The following is a 17753-nucleotide window of genomic DNA, read 5'->3' as shown; positions in this document are numbered from 1 at the left end:
CATGTATTGTATTGGTGCACTGGCAAATGCTGGGTGTGCAGGTGTGAAGCACATGAGTACCCCTAAGACGCCCATAGGATGTCTACACAAACTACATTTAAAGTTCTTAAATCCTTACAGTCAAGCAGCAAAGGGAGCGCGCACCAACGCAGTCCTCACACGGGACTTTGGCATGGTTGAAAAAAGAAAAAATCTAAACGAGATACCTGCATCCCACATACTTTCCCCTTACTTAACCTTATGTTTTGTTTAGGTGTTTGCGATAACCTGTCACCTGCCGTATCTGAGTAGAAAAAAATGTGCATGAACATTTTTAATCTACAGGCTACCAAGTGGTCTACCACTTTGATATTTTCTGCGGGCCACCTGCATGCCCTGTAAAGATTTGCCCATTTTTTCTGTAAGGGCAATTTTGACAAAGGCCTAAGCTGTATAAGAAACCCACAGTTCCACCTGCTTTTTTCTGACTAGACACGTTTATAATTGAGGCCCCTAGTCATTTCCATTGAATACTCACTTTATTTTTAAAAGAGGGGATATTTCCAAATGGTCCCTGTAAATTGGTACAGTGTATCTTTGAATCAAAAAGCTGCAAATGTGTACATTGTTTTTTTTGTGTTTCCTGTGACAACTTACCTGTACAGTATCTCTGCTTCTGTCATAAAGATCTCCATGTGCATATCTGCACATGGAGGCTGGTGCAAACTATGGTTTGGAGGTAGGTACGGATGGACTATTAAAATGAGGCTCTCTGAAGCCTTTTTACGGAAGAGATGAATAAAAGAAAGCAAACAGGCAGGAAAGAATAGCACAGTAGAGTAGCAGCGATTATATCAAAGCATGTGGAGGAGAAATAATTTTCCCCACAGTAGGGCTACGTGGCTAATCAATATGTCACAAGGAAAAAAAACAGGAGGTCCATTGATTGCATGGCAGGTGGGCAGGAGAACTATGAATATAAAGTGTGTGTGCATGTCCTGGTGATACTCCAGTGTGTCCCCTTGTCTGTGAGAGCATGCTGGATATAGAGAAAATGAGCAGCGAAAATTTGGCATCACATTGGCCTTGGGAATACGCAATTCAAAGCACAAGCAGAAAAGTGCTGAGGACTCAAAGAGGATCTGTGGGCCCCCAGCGTTAAACCTGGATCTCACTCTTGTCTTTCTTCCTCCTCACTGCCTACTTCTGCTGTGGCAAACTCTACCAGGCAGTATTTGATGTGGAGCATGCTCAGTTGTGTCAGAGTCTGTGTGGGTGTGTTCTTTGTGTCATACCTTGAACAGACCATGCTTGTGGCTGTGCTGTCCTAGCCACACTCCACTGCCCAAGGTGAGCTCCATCTGAGGAGGGTCTATCACCCGCTCATAAATCCTGTCAACAACAAACCAGAAGAGAATTTTATGTTGACAAAACAGGCAAAAAAAAACAAGTTTACCCAAGTTCTACATCCCTGACAGCGACACTGATCCAATACAGCCAAACACCAGGATGACTGCCCTTGAATATGTTCTTCCCCCTCAATCCCAATCCTCTCTTCCTGACAGAGGAGGTCGAGCTGAGACTGCTCTCCTCACATGTGAATGTCAGTCTCACTCCACTGCACTCTGTCACCAATATTCATATTTGCACATTGGCTGGACTACCAGTCCTGCAGCTGACAAAAAAAGTTAAAAGTTTCTTTGTATAACTAAAAAAGTGATCTTGAACGAAGTACAATCAGCAAATAAACTATACAACCTAAAATGCATATCACTAAATTAAAAACATTGTCAAAGCTAAATTTAGCGTTATTCATTCATCTTCCAAACTTATTTTGTCCCTTTTGGGATCACAGGGTTGCCGGAGCCTATGCAAACTACAGGCAGACTCCACACAGAAAGGTCCCCCATTGGTAATTCTGTTTCAGGTCCCCATCCAGGACTTGGACCACTCTTGTGAGGAAAGAGTGCTAACCACTGCACCATCGTAAAGCTGATTTAGCATTATATCACCAGAAATTATTACAAAGTGGTGGGCCATCAGGGCCTCAAAGGCCTTCTCTGAAGGCCTAAAAAATATCTGAATCATGTGTTAATTATGTTTTGTCCATACTCAATAAATCATTCCAAATGGTCTGTTCATTCTCTTTTATTGTGTTCATGATGGTTATGCTGCTTCCAGACAGACGTATTTTCACATTGGACTATTTAACCAATCGCCTTTCATCTGTCTTTTGTTGGCAGGCAGGGTAAAGGCTTCACTTCCATCCTCGTAAACTGCCATCTGTTAATTACTTGAGATTTTAAACAGTAAATTAATGTGTAATCCTTAGTAAAGTGCAGATGATGACTTTTGTGATGGAAGGAAGTCGTGTTAAGTGTCCTGGTTTACCCCAATCTCAAGAAAGAACTGCTGCTTAATATTCAGGAAGCTGTCAATGCTGCTCCACAGCTTCTATTTCTAAAAAAAGGCATCTGTCAGTCTGTCCCATGTGACTTAAATGCTGCTGTGAGCCAGACTGTATTTCTGAGTGCAGGGTACAGCTCACCAGCCAAAGAGTTTGATAGATGCCTGGATTAAGCATTTCAAGACTTCTAGATGGCAAGATTCAAGTCAGTACTTCTGATCAGTGTTAAGTTGTCTTCCTGACTAACGGAGAATCCCAAAACTACTCTGTGAAAATCTAGGTGCTGCCTTTATGAGGAGGGTTTCAACAAGTCCCTCTCTGTATCTCAGCAACATGTGAAACCTATAAAGTCAAGGAAAAGCAAAGGAAAAAAGACTAACTGGAGCATTTGGGCTGAAGAAGACAAAGAAATTGGCCTGAAACTAGAACATATCCTACCAAGATGGCAGATATATCATGTTTAATGGATAAAATTACCCAAATTCTTTTACCCCAAGGTTGCTGCTGGGAATAGGACTGGTTTTACCTGAAGGACTGTGTGCAGATGGAAATAAAAGTATAATCTGGCTTTGCCATCCAATTCCCAATAGAACTGTATGCCAGCTTCTTCTCTATGTTGGCTGACTGTAATTACTTCACCTCAATAATGCCCTCATCTTCTGATAAAAAGTCTTGTGGGGTTGTTCTTGTGATATGCAACAACCACTGTAGCAGTTAATATATATATATATATATATATATATATATATATATATATATATATATATATATATATATATATATATATATATATATATTAAAAACAGCTAAAACAGAAAGTAAGATGAGAGTTTATGTAAGCGTCCCCTGGGTCTCCTTGGTGGATGGTGCTCCTCCTGGCTGGCTGCCACATGGGGCCTGTGCTAGACAGTCTGTAGGAGGTGGGATGGTCCATGCTAAGCTTAAAGGAGGAACAGTAACAACACCCTTCATCACCCCCACACAGAAGCACAGTGAAGCTCAGAAACACAAGAAAACTGTAAATAAAAAGTCAAAGACTTGGGCAGAAAGACAGCAGAAGGTTCATGAAGAATTTGACGGCGTTTATGTAACATAGATATCAACTGTGTATAAGATCTAACACATGAAACTTATTTCTAAAAATTCTTATTTAAAATTTAAAGCAGTTATATGGATTGTATGCTACATTCATTTATATATAGCAGCTTAAACTTCAGCAATGATGAGTATAGATACTTAAACAGATACTTGCTCTTCGAAGTACTTGTGCTAAAACAGACAGGGAAGAAGGAACACATTATAAGTCCTCCTCATTTTAAAAATTATGAGAAATCCCGAGACCTTCTTTAAAGAAAGTCTGTCCCAATTTTTTACCAACTAATTCAGTGAGACTAGAAGATCATATGTCAAAATCTATGGTTGAGTCATGCCAAGTACATCAAAATCCCTTTCTAATAATCCTTTGATGAATTCTAAAAGCGTTCTCACTGGTCCTTTATTTATGATTATACCTTTTTTTTTTATTAAATTCAATATTACAGCTAGCCGGCTGTATAGTAGGGCTATGTAACTAACAGGATCTGTTTCAAACAGCTTTTTTTTCATCTGCTCCTGATTCACACCAATTTGAATAAAGAAATACTCAGAAATGCATTTAAATAAGCTTAATCTTCTAAATCTACGTCCTCCATCAGAAAAATTCCACAAGAAAATGTTTAAAAAACAACATTTTCGTCAGAGTGGGTCTTTAAAAATGGGACTCAATTCCTCCCTGCTTGACACTCATCATTAAGGGGTTGGATGGGGTGGGCTAAGCCACCAAATGGGTGCAGGGCGCGGTTGTGTCTGCAGCTCACCTTTCCACCAAGGGATAGGTCAAAGGCGGAGAACAAATTTTACAACTATTGGGACTTTAACTTTAACTTTTGAACATGGTGTGTTCTAAATACAACTAAAATACAAGCCTCTGGTGACTAAATTTGCCAAGATGTCTTTTTTATGTTCATCCCCCTTATTTGCCGTAAATCTTTTGGCGACATTTTTTTAACCTGCACTAACTAATTATTAAGGAAGGTAAATCTTAACATCAGGCTCTTACCATTGGCTTATTAACCCCTTTGATACCAGCACACAGCCTGTCCATTATTCATTTTGAGTAAATGGATGTCACAGTCTGTTCTAGAAAGTTGATGACTACCTGAGGTTATGACAGTGTATTGAATCAAAGTGGCTTGAATTTAAATGAGAGGCCTTTTTTAAATTCAAGCCTTGTTTGCCAAAACACAATTTCTGGTACGCAGTTGTCCTTTTGTTGTGTCATGCTTTAATCTAATTTCTTTATCCTACTTCACTTGTATGCTTCAGAAGATCACTGATCTGAATTTCTCATGCTTTTCCTACATGTTCTTGAGGAATTTTTCAGACGATGTAGGACATATGTAGAGAAAATTAAGCTTATACTTCTGAATGTTTCTTTATTCAAATTGTGAATCAGGAGCTGATGAAAAAAATGCAGTATATAAAGGGCGTATTTTTAATGTAGAAAATACACTGTGCGGGCCACAAGCCTCCCGCTGTGCTCCACCATGGAGAGGGGAAGGGGGGCAGGGTTGCACCGGACCACAATTTAGAGACATATTTTTAATGAACTACTGCCGCTCTGCAGAAACTATGTAATAAAAACAACACAGGTTTTTCAATGTTGGCTAAAAATGGCACAATTGTAATTAAAAGACCGCCAGGAATACGTTGACAATAGATAAAATGATCATCAAAGTGGGTCTTAAATTAAATCTTAAATTAACCGCTGCTTTAAGGCCTCAGAATCCTGTATGACTTGATGATTCCATTGACAGCAAAAATGTTTCACGTAGATTTATGGGTCAAAAGAAGTGAAACATGGGATCGGTCAGTTCATTTTTTCGTTCGTTTTTGGTTCATTAAGGCCACGTAGATGTTTCTGCATTTGAAGATCCAGGTTCTAATGGTTCAGCTGTTAGTTCTAGCAGAATTTATTAACAGGTTATTTCATACAGAGTTGGCCGTGTGTTAGGAATTTTAAACACAGTTTTCAGAAGAAATAAACAGCTGGAGTGTCCTGGATGTCCTCTGCAACACTTAAATCATGAGGTCCTAATAAGCTGTTTATCACACTTTTGAATTGTCCTTCAGAGGTTGAAAGAATTTGTCAAATTCCACCAACATATTTAACCCATGTGCTATCTTAGATTACCCCATCCTTGTATTAACGTGTTCTCCCTACCATGACAAAGGTGGATAAAGGTCGAAAGGTTTCATGTAATCCATGGACACCAGTGAGGTTCACAAATCATTGAAGAAAAAAGGTTCAGCGGTTCAGCGGTTCAGCCCAAGGACACTTCAACACAGTCACAGGCAAGGTGAGAATCGAACCTGCAATCTTACGATTGGTGGTCGACCGCCCTACCACTGCACCACGGCTGCCAATTTATAATAAGAAAAAGCGCATGCAACACAAGAGGGAGTGCAAGAGCAGCGAAAGTGTGTTGGGTGTCTGTGTTTATGTTTGTTATAAAGAGTGAAGGAGAACTGTAATAAATGAAGGTTTCCCCCAGAAGAACATGAATGATTCTTTATTAACCCACTCTGAAGGCTCTGAGGGTCCGAACGGGGAAGTGAACAACAGAAAGAAGATCCGCCTTCGGCGGAGAGGAAAAAAAGGCAAAAAGTAATCGCAGGAAAGGTTCAACACATGAAATATTTACAAAGAAAGACGGTACACAGAAAGAGTTTTCAAATTTTAATAATATACCTGAACTTTTCTTTCCAAACAGTGCCTGTGACACGGCAGTAACACGGCAGCAATATGGTAGTAACACAGCACAGGGCTGGTGTAAAGAACATGATGGTAAAAGTCACTGAGAGCTTTCTTCATCTTCCTCCTGTGCACTGAAATAATGGAAATCTTCCTCCTCAGTGTCGGATTGGAATAGCGTCAGACATTCTTGGCCACACACTCTCGGCCACATACTCTCTCAGTCTCTCCTTCGTTGTTGTCAGTGTCACTCTGAGGCAAATTCACTCCTGAGCTTGCGCTTTCCTCTCCGTCACGCAGCAGACCGGCTTTCCTAAACCCGTTATTTATGGTGGATTTTTTCACACTGCTTTAAACGATTGCTTATAACTTGAAAGCTGCGTCACGTGCACGTTGGGTCTAATAGCAGCAAGGGATCGTGGGATGTGGCCAAAATAGGGCTGAGCATGGGTGTTTCTTTTTGTTGTACCATGTACCTTTCCCATTCCACTGTTGTGTATATATTCTGTGTGTTGTCCAGTACATGTCACCAGATCATTTTGATCACTACTTCCGAGTTCGAGTTTGATCTCAATTAAATCATTGGTAAACCTACCTTCTGGCGTCCTGCCCTTGTGTCCACACACCCACCCTGACATTAATTGAATTGGAGTAATATGACATTTAGTTAGATAAATATGTAAACTTGAGTTGTATAAAGAACTATTGAGTTGGATAGACATAAGAAATTAAATAAATTTAACTCAATTACTTGTTATCAATTGATTCAATTCATTTAAGTTTTATAAGTTGTATATCCAAACATCACAATGTAATTGGAAATAAGATCAGAAACTCCTGCGTTTACTTTGTCCGTTATTTTTCTCCAAGCAGAAACTCTTCTTTTGCTGATGCCGCCATATTACTTTTTTGATGGGCGTATATACTTCATACGCCGTAATTAAAATCTCAGACTCCGTCTCACTGAAGTATAGCACTCTCTTTTGTTCTCCACACGTTTCCATGGTGACTCGGGATATTGGAAATCCATTGAGAATGCCTTCATGTACTTGCCGTGCACATGCATTAATCCAGGGTTGCCAAGCTGAGCGTAATTACGCTAAATCATAGCCGGTCTTTTGGAACTAACATACCCAGAGTAAGGAAGTTCAGGCGGATTTCAGGCAGAGTTCAGGGTTAAAGTCAGGGTAGTTTAATCTGGCTTTCTGGAATACCCCCAGGACAGGTTAAAATAAACAAATAAATAAATAATATCAGTCTATTTTTTCTTATGAGTTGCACAAAAGGCTGGGAGTTATCGTAAATATGCTAATGCAGCTAACGTGCAGCGGGTGTCGGACTGTGCTTTTTTTAAACATGTTATTAACGAGGTTGAAAGTTAGCGTAGACACAGTAACGTTTGTTTTAGCTGTACCAGTCGGTTTTTTACGTGTTGCAGACAAGGTCGGAAGTTACAGGTGTTTTGAATATGCTAAGGCCTCTAACGTGGCCTCCAACGTGCAACAAACAAGTTCTACAATTCAATAGAAAAATCTGACAGACTAATCGCTGGCTCTTTTGTCTCGGTTAAAATACCTTATAGTTCAGTGAGCATTATACATGATATAAATCTTAAAAAAGACTGACAGTGCACCCTATAGTTCAGAAAATACAGTACTGTTTTTTATAAATATATGCAATGTAAATGGAAACAAATGAATCAACATTAAATTAACAAATGATCATGAACTAAATTTAACAGAGAACTAATGGTTTTAAAATGGTATTTTATCAGTGCTGTGCAGTCTTATTTATAATTTAAGATTGTGTGTGAATCGTCTCTTCAACAAAAATATATTTTCCAAGGGGCACAAAGACTTCCTTACTTTAGTTTAAACACTTAACAGTAGTTGCAATTAAAATAGATTAGACTACAGTATGTCTGAAGATAAGAAAACCAGACATATACTGAGTACACAGTGAATAAAAACAATGTAAACTCCTTCAGCTTTGACATACATTCACATTCATTGATATGAACATGAAATGCCGCTGAGGCAAGAAAGGAAAATACATTTATCATCTGGACAGGTGATTTTTTTTTACCAACAGAAGGCAGACAGAACAGCAGTAGATCTTAGTGATTTGTAAAATAACTATATTTAATTGACTAAAAAACAAAGATCTTGCAGTTTAACCAAAAATAGACAACTGTAAGTTTCTATCACAAGTGTTTTATAATTACAGTCATGGGGTTATGTGTCAACAGGGCAGGGGGTGGTATTCAAGTTGTTGTGCCTCTATTGCTTGTAATAGAGGCACGTGTTGAGCTCAATGAGCTGCTCAACACATGAAAAACTTTATTTTATAAATAATGTTTGGTCTGATTTGATCCAATTCAATACCACTTGATTTAATTTGATTTGATTTAACAGCAAACTGTAATGATCATTGGGTCTTTTGGGTTTGCGTTTTTCATTCAGGTGAATCCCAATGCAAACCCCTTTAGCTTCGACATACACTCACAGAGGAAGCCAGATTTTTTTTCTCATCCATCTGGGTAATGAGATTTGGACAAGCAAGGCCAACACAGTATACAGAATTCAACTGTTCATCAGATTCATCAGACATGCTGTCATGAAACATGACCCACTTACAGTAGGTTTAAAAGACAAACGTGTAAATTCTATTATATTATGGATTTATAAAATGACATTGTGTGTGTTTATGAATCTATCACCTCTGGATATGTTTTTACATAAGATCTGAAGATCACACGTGCAGAAGCTTGGCTGCACCAAGTAAGAAGAACCAAAGAGAAGTGGAAGGCCAGCAGGAAGTACTGCACACAGAGTGGGAGGAAAGACTTCAGGGAAACACCAGTGATGACCTTCAGTAAGTTCCAGACAAGCACACTGTGACAGACAGCCAATGTCAGCACTGTGATTAGGTATTCAGGTACAGAAAAATCACGGCTCTGTATGAGGAGGAGAAATTCATAAACTACAATTACATACAGCAGTTATGAAAAGGTCTGACCTTGTCTGAGCTCTGCAGCGTCACTAATGCTGGTAATATCAGACCAATGTAGGTGTGACAGAGAAACGACCTACATGTACTGTTTGCTGGAACCAACTGCATCTAAAAAATGGCAGGTGGAGGTGGAGAACTTAAGGAGTCATTGGCTGGGAAAGAGAGCAGACTGCAGCTCTATCCGCACTACACACATCTGAGTGTATACAATTTTTATCTTATTTCAGTGCATGCCATTATGTCTAAATGTCTGTGCCATCCATTGATATAAGCCTGAAATGCTGCTGAAGCAAAAAATGAAAATTCATTTATCATCTGGACAGGTGACTTTTTGTTAACCAACAGCAGGCAGTCAGAACAGCAGTAAATGTTAGTGATTTGTAAAAAGAAAAAAAAAACTGTATTTGATTGAAAGAAAAACAAAGATCCTGCAGTTTAACCACAGCTTTGGCACGTCTTAAGCGCTTTTAGCCGGTGATTTAATTTGATTTGATCATTAACATATACTTTTGATGATTCTGTTGTTTGATAGGTTTCTTTTTATTTTTGTTGTTACTGTTACGTACATTATTCTTTTAAGATTGTGTTTTTAACTCCAGTGCTTTTTTCACTGGGATCTTCCAGGCCAATGACTGAGCCTGTGAACAGGGTTATTTGCTGTGGGATTTCTAGGTTCTGACTGCTTACTTTGATACAGGGAATCCTGAAGTGACATCCTCTGTGATCATGAGTGGGGTGGTCACTAGCATGGATAGATCCCCAAAATATCATTTCCTCACGTTAGCAACAACTCTATTCCAAAATTCCAACTCCAATTCCAATCCAAATTCCTTATTTAAATTTTATGTTATGTTTCATAATGTGTGGTGGTGGTGGTGGTGGTGGTGGGGTGTTGTTGTTAGTTTTTCATAAACACATCTAAATTTGTATTTGAGAAAATAAGAGCACATAGAAGTGGTTACTTGCTTTCCCTTTTTGCTTAAAATGTGAAAAGAGTGAAATGAAAAATGTAGTAATCCTTTAGGAGTTTTCAAAGAGTTTTTTCAGACACTGATAGAAGATCAAGACCTGTTATTGATGTTTAAAACAGATCGTCTTCCAAGGTTGTGTTAAGCCGTACCAGGAAAAAATATTAGTCAAAAATAGTGATGTGACAGTTTCAATTTTCATAACAAAAAAACAGGGTATAAAAGAGCCACCTATCACTAAAAGTATATGTTTGATTTTTTAAAGCAAATCAATGAGGAAAACTGAAAAATGAATTGCCCTAAAAAAGTGAAGGTTACTTTAATCAAGACTGTCGAAATCTGCTCAGAGCAAGTAAAAGGACAGCCAAATCTGCAGAAATATTGCATTGAAAAAGCAAATGTTCAAGCTTTAAATGTTTTGTGAATTTCATCATTTCTATAAGTTTTTATTAAGTCATTCATTTTTTTTAACTAATAACTATTTTTTTCCGAAATTTGTGTTACAGTTTTGTCTTGAACAGCATGCAAAGTGAATTAAGCTATATGAAGAAATTATCGTATTTTCCGCAATTTATGGCCCAAAATATTAATAAATGGTTTATTTCAGAACTTTAGAACAATAAAGCACATTAAGTGAGACAAAGGAGTTAGAGACAAGTCTTTATTCAGACTTTATTAACTTTGATAACAGGACTATGACAGGTTAGCCCCATTAACCCTTGTGCTATCCCATGACCCCACCCTTACATTGACGTGTTCTCCCTACCATGAAAAAGGTGGATAAAGGTGGAAAGATTTCATGTAATCCATGGACACCAGTGAAGATCACAAATTAAAGAAAAAAGGTTCAGCGCACTGTTGTGGGGTCTAGATGACCCAACTCCCAACATTAAAGTGCCTAGGGTAGCACAAGGGTTACAAGCACATTGCCACATTGAAGTATTTACATTATCTGTAACTCGCAACCTTATTTGCAACACTTAAAAAAACAGCTGATCCCACCATGATTGACATTACTGTGACCCCACTAACTACCAACCTTGTTAGTTAAAAAAAAAAAACACAGTCCGACACAGATACACATTACTTACTAGCATATTCACAATAACACCCAACACTCTGCAACTCTTAAAAAATATTAATAATACATTTTATAATACATTTTTAAATGACATTTTGACAGAGCAATGCGTACCCCTCAATAAATGAAAATGAAAGACAGAGATTGAATCCTGTTAATACAATACGAAAGGATTCTGAGTCAGTAGAAGAGATTAAGCAGGCCACATACACATATAATTAGCTCCGTCTGGACAGAAAAATAACTGATGTCAAACTAATTCAATCCCAATTGAGCAATCTGAATCCATTAGAGAGACATTGACTTCCAGGACTGAAGAGCCACAAGGTGACTTTAAGAGCAGAAAATGCAAAAAGAAATTAGATGTAGTAAAGCATGATGTGGGATTTCAGTCTGTACTCCTGTGACAAATCTTCATCAGGTGAAGCTTTTAGATAAAAAATCATTCATGAAGATCTGTTTAATCTTGCTCTCATTAAAGCCAAACCTTTTGTTTTGTCTAAACTCTTTGTCAGACCTGCTTTTTTACGCTGTCAAACCCGGTATGCGTGCTGCTGTCTTAAAAAATAATGGACCCTCCTACCCATGATTCTTGAACTGCCTCCAGCCAACTCCACTCAGCCGCCACCTCAATGATAGTATAATGGTTTGTCCTATCCTTTATCTCCTTCCTTTGTGCAAAAAATATAGCTCAGATTCTTTCTTTGCACGTCTTTAAAATGAAATTTATTCTTCCGTGCAGCCTGTCTTATTGAACTGAACCTACTGAGCTTCACAGGCTTTAAGCTACAGATTTCCCTTGGCTCTAATTTTACTCAAACACCGCTAAATCAGAGGCAGTCTGACTCATTTTCTTTGTTCAAAGGACTAGTCAGAGCATGCTAAGTGGAAACTATTTAAATGATTGAGTGGAGCTGATTTTCCTTAAAAGAACAGCATGCAAGACTTGTGTAGATTAAAGACTAATATTGCAGATCTGTTTGTAAAAACCAAATTTATAAAATTTGGGCAAAAGACCACTTTGACAATGTTCTGGTTTCAAATAAATTAACTTTTGGGATTTTTCTAAACTAAATCTGTTCTAGTTTAATAGCGCTTGACAAAAAAAAAATTAATTGAACATTGAAAAAGATCATTTTACTGGGAAGAAGTGTGAGAAATGCCCCTGTAATTTATGCTGGAAAATTAAGGAACACAACAGTTCAACTAAAATTGAATTGAATGGCTTTCAAAAGGGGACAAGTTGACAGATAAATAATGTAAATGTAGCTAGAACTGCAGTCAAACTTTGTCTTTATAGACGACTTTAGAAAAAGACACCAGATGGCTAACCCTAAGTCTAATGCTACACTCACACCAGGCATTCATGAGCCCATGGTTGGCCCATGGTGTTCACACTGGACTGTTGGTTCCCCATAATTCTAGCTCATTTCTGCCACCTACAGTTGGAACTTGGTGCGAAATAACAAAGTGGCGCAAATCTTGCAAATCTCGCTTCAGGCTATTTCTTTTACAGCTCTATTTCGATATCTGAAAGACTTGGTGTCGTTTAATTCCAACAAATAATAAACCCTCTTCTGTTATCAATTTTCAAACGGTTGGCACTTCCATGAACAAAAATGGACGCCATTCATTTGTCACTACCAAATCCAACTCCCTGATTGGTTAGAGTTCGACCTGGTTTAATTACAATGCGGGTTCAACTGTTTTGTACTTAGAGCCCGAAAATAGCCATAGCAACGTGTAAACATGAGAGTTTTGAGCGGTGAAGCCCAAAACACGTATATACGCATGTTTACATATAGTTTTTATTACAAGTGGTTGCTTGAACGCAGGTAGCTGAAGGCGGTGTTCAAATGATAAGTGCGTGCTTCTTGTGCGTCCATTGCACGACCCTGCATGCAACCTGGCAGTTAAGATTGAGGAAATTAGACAAAAGAGTGTAGTTTGTGTGGGCGTCCTATTGGTACTTACGTATCTCCTGCACACCCCGTACATACAACTTCCCTGCTTAGTCAGTAAGAGGCCAGTAGACTAACGATTAGACTACTGTACTACAGCATCACCCGTGCGTCATAACTGCATGTAAATATACTAGCCTGAGGAATACTTCACAATACCCTTACCACACACACAACAGCCTCCAAAGTTCCATTATATTAACTTCCCTTTTGAGGTGCCCATATGAGCCGCAAGGAAACTGCAAGACACACCTGCGCTCCCTTAAAGATACTGCAGGTTTTGTCTATGACCCTTTAAAAACCTGCAGCACCCATACGGGTCAATCCCCTTGTAGAAGTGCATGAGACTAAGGCTTAACGGTCTATTGTGCCAAACTACATGCTACTGTGACAAGGAAATTTCCCATTCGTGGGATTAATAAACAAATCTAATCTAATAAACAAATCTAATCTATACCATGCTATTGTTAAACCTTTTATAGCAAACAATATCCATATTATGATAATATCTTACACAGCTCTGCATGGGTGCTGCCCATTACATGTTGTCAACCTAGAGCCGGCCTCGGCAGCATATCTGTGTTTCACCCAAGAAAAAAAACATCTGAACTTTTGCAAAGATAGATTTGCTTAGAGGTGTTCCGGCCATGTCCCACTGGGCTGAGGCCCCGGGGAAGACCCTGGACACGTTGGAGAGACTATGTCTGTCGGCTGGCCTGGAAACGCCTCGGGGACCCCCCAGAGGAGCTGGAGGAGGTGGCTGGGGCAAGGGAAGTCTGGGCATCTCTTCTTAGACTGCTGCCCCCGCAACCCGGTATCCATAAGCGGAGGAAGATGGATGGATGGATTTGCTTATTGTGCATATAAATGGAAACATTTTTGCTGATCATTGCTAGCTCTGTGGAGAAAGTGTATGTGTGTGTTTGCCTGGAGGTGGTGCTGGCAGCGCAGACTTTTCCTGGAAGGGGCTGTTCTTCACTTTATGAAATCGCAATGTGAGGACCTGCTTGTTTTCGTGGATTGGGAGGGGCTGGTTTTTAGAGGAATTCTCAGAAATGCGTGAATGGATCAAAATACCAATTTGGGGTTGTTTATGGTGAGTAATGAACATTATAATACACTAAAGCTCAGAAAGTTGATTTCATTTAAGTTGAAGTTGTGAAGTGATTAAGGTGGGGTCATAAGCAATAGCTTTGCTCTTACACTGGCAAATTTAAGAGACAGACTTAGCTTGCTATTAGTTTTTGATCTAAATAATTTCAATTCCTTTTTTTAATTTTATTTAATGTTTGAATGTTTTCCGATAGCATCATCTGAGAGAACTGTAATACTGAGCAGACAGCATGTTGTATGCATCCTTTTAAATCTGCCATGTTTTCATTTGAAGAACCATGCACAGGGACTGCTGAGGGTGTTCAAACCAACAGACGAACATCCATGAAATCAACAGTTTCTGATTCAACATCTACACTGAATCAAAAGCAAAAGCCCTGTAACAGTCCCTCACTGCCTCCAGCTTGGAGGTACACAGATAACAGGTACACGTTGAAGAATAAAGTGTAAGCCGTCTTGATGGATGGGGTTAGTCTGAAAGGGAGGGAACTATTCATTGGGATTCTAGATAAGATTCTGTGTTCTCTATTATTGAAATGAAAAAAAAAACTGTTCATGCTTACACTGATAATTCACATGATACATTAATTTATCAAGAACATTAAAAAAGAGCAGGTGTGTTTGAACCTTTGGTTTTAGATAGTACTTAAAAATGTTTACATAAAGCATAAATGAACTAAAGAAATACCTATTGAAAATATCTTTAACTCTTTATTTTTTTATTGTCCATTTCCTTGTGATATCTTAGATGACCCCACCCTTACATTGACGTGTCCTATTTTTATATTTTTTTATCTTATATTGTCTTATTTCGCAGTTTTCGTTTTTTATTTTAATTTGACTTTTTTATTATTCACCGGAAAAATTGCACTGTAATTTCGTTGTACATGTACAATGACAATAAAGATATTTCTATTTTCTATTTCTATTTCTCTCTACCATGACAAAGGTGAATAAAGGTGGAAAGATTTCATGTTATCCATGGACACCAGTGACGTTCACAAATCATTGAAGAAAAAAGGTTCAGAGCACTGTCTAGTGGGTCTAGATGACCCAAGTTCCAAAGTTAAAGTGCCTAGGATAGCACAAGGGTTACTGAAGTGTTTTAGAAAACTGCAGTTATTTCAGAAGAAGAAGATTCAGAAGATTATACAAGGAACAGAAAAATTATCCAATCATTCCAGTACAAAAACCCCACTCTTTGCTTGTTAGCCTGACAATGACTTAAGGATGCCGCTGCTAATTTATAATCTATTAAATTATGTGAAGTCTAAAAATCTGTCAGTTCGATCTCTGTCTGTGACATCTGCAGGATGCAGTCAGCTTGTAGGACCTAAAACCAGAAGCAAATATGGTTAAAGCTGCTTTCACCTGTAATGCAGCAGACAGATGGAACCAGCTTCCCAATGACATAAAATAAACTGTATCTATTTTTAAATCCGACCTAAAATATTTTTGTTACATTTACTCATCCCACAATACCTGCAGTATTACTGTTATGCTTCTGCTTTTCTTTATACTTGTCTCACAGCAAGAAGACCCCCGGTTCAAGTCTCGACTGGGGGCCTTAAATAGAATCACCAATGGGGGACCTTTCTGTGTGGAGTTTGCATGCATGGATTTTGTCCGAGGACTCCGGCTTCCTCCCACCGTCCAAAAACATGCTTCATATGTTAACTGGTGACTAAATTGTTCCTAGGTTGAATTTGAGTGTGTATGTGTGTGTGATTGTGGCCCTGCGACAGACTGGCGACCTGTCCGGGATGTACCCTGCCTTCGCCTAGAAGTGACGGGGTTAGGCTTCGGCAGCCCCGTGAGCCCGATTAGGACAAAATGGGTTTAGAAGGTGGATGGACCGTTTTTCTATACTAATGTTGATTAGGATTTTTTCCAGTAACAAGAAATTGTTCTTTATTCGCCTTTGTCTAAATTGGGTGCTCATTACGTTGATCGTAATCGGCCAGTGAGGGTAGATGGTCCACGAAGATTTGTAACCAAAAAATTAAAAACATGTTTCTAAAAAAAATCCGTCAGCAAATCAAAATCCTCACCAAGAAGTATGTGACTTTATTGACATGCAGAACAGCCAAACATCCTCTGATAACATATGTCAATGCACAAATTCTGTCTGTTATCAGAAAGTCGCTACTTGCACCATGGCACGTCAAGTCTCTGGCAGAAGACCACTCCGGACAACTGTAGTGTTTATTGAGGCCCGGATCGCCCCGTGTGTCTCCGCAGTTCCTGCCCGATGGATCTAAGCCCACTAAGGCAGCAATTTTTTCCCGTGGCACGCTCCCCACGGAGACAGCCGCGCTTTAGAAATGCAATGCTCCCCCCATTGCGCTGTTTACAGGAGAGCATGAAATATGATAGTGGCTGATTTCTGTTTTTGAAATAAAAAACCTCATCCTTTAATACAAAAGTATCTCCTCACAAATATTTGTTTACTCTTTATAACAATAATAATAATTGATACTTTATTTATCCCAAAATGGGGAAATTTTTCTCCACATTTGACCCATCCCCTGGGGGAGCGGTGAGCTGCAGCCTAACCGCGCTCAGGAGGCAGTAGCATTAAGGGTCTTGCCTAAGGACCCTCACTGGGTGATGTTAATTGCTCGCCATTGATATGGTAATGGACCCAGTACCATTGTTTATCCCCCTCCGGGAATTAAACCCTGCATTGTAGCCTCTCACCTTACCAACCGAGCTACCCAGCCGCTTACTGAGTAATTTTTGAATTATCAATACATAAACAATGTTATGTACTAATAGTTCATAATGCTATGTTTTTTAAACAGTATTTAAGTCTTTATATATATATTGTTTTTGAATGTTTCAGATCATTTCCAACACTGATAAATTTGCAGCATCCTGGGTATAAAATCCAAAACTTAGAGGATGGCGTCACTGCCACTGTCCTGCTTCTCTTCCAGAGCTTGCTGCTGTTGCTGATTAATTTCATCTGCTGTGTTCCACCAGTCTGCAGCTCTAATGATGTTGTCAGAAAGGAAGGACAGCGGCCCTGGAGGCCTAGATTTGGACATCGCTGCTGTAATGTCTTCTTATTTCCATTCCAGTCTAATCTAAAAGACAGCCACTGCTGTTTGAATTAATTAACAAAACAGCGGCCTGATGGCTTTCATAGCAAATCTCAAGTGCATCATTCAGGTTTTCATTCACAAGAAATGACAGAGTTTAACCTAATGAAATTTCCCTCTGTATTCACTTTGTGCTCTTACAGCAGGAACGCTGCAGGTTATGCTTGTCTGACTCCCAGCAGGAGACGTCCTCGCATGTGAGGTGCATGTCTTTACACCAATTTGATAGACCTTTACTGTCCATCAATCATCATGTGCATCATTTACAAAGGAATTATAATAAAAAGAAAACAGTCTTAGGGAATGATTCAAATTCTTACAGAGCAGTTGAATTA

At 38.9% G+C, this 17753-nt stretch overlaps 1 protein-coding gene across 7 annotated transcripts in view; it reads right to left on the bottom strand.

Annotated features, from left to right (window-relative positions):
- LOC101158260 (protein kinase C-binding protein NELL1) overlaps positions 1-17753 on the bottom strand; it is a 603730-nt gene that overhangs the window by 460049 nt on the left and 125928 nt on the right. For all 7 annotated transcript variants that reach the window (XM_023952325.2, XM_078944996.1, XM_078944997.1 and 4 more), the window contains exon 5: positions 1275-1371. In XM_023952325.2, coding sequence (XP_023808093.1) covers positions 1275-1371 — 97 coding nt within the window. The remainder of the gene's footprint in view (positions 1-1274; positions 1372-17753) is intronic.

Source organism: Oryzias latipes, chromosome 3 (assembly GCF_053564925.1).
Source record: "Oryzias latipes strain Hd-rR chromosome 3, Olatipes_Hd-rR_3.1".
Taxonomy (NCBI): Eukaryota; Metazoa; Chordata; class Actinopteri; order Beloniformes; family Adrianichthyidae; genus Oryzias; species Oryzias latipes.
The sequence above is the reverse complement of the archived record's forward strand: the minus strand, read 5'-3'. Positions and strand labels throughout refer to the sequence as shown.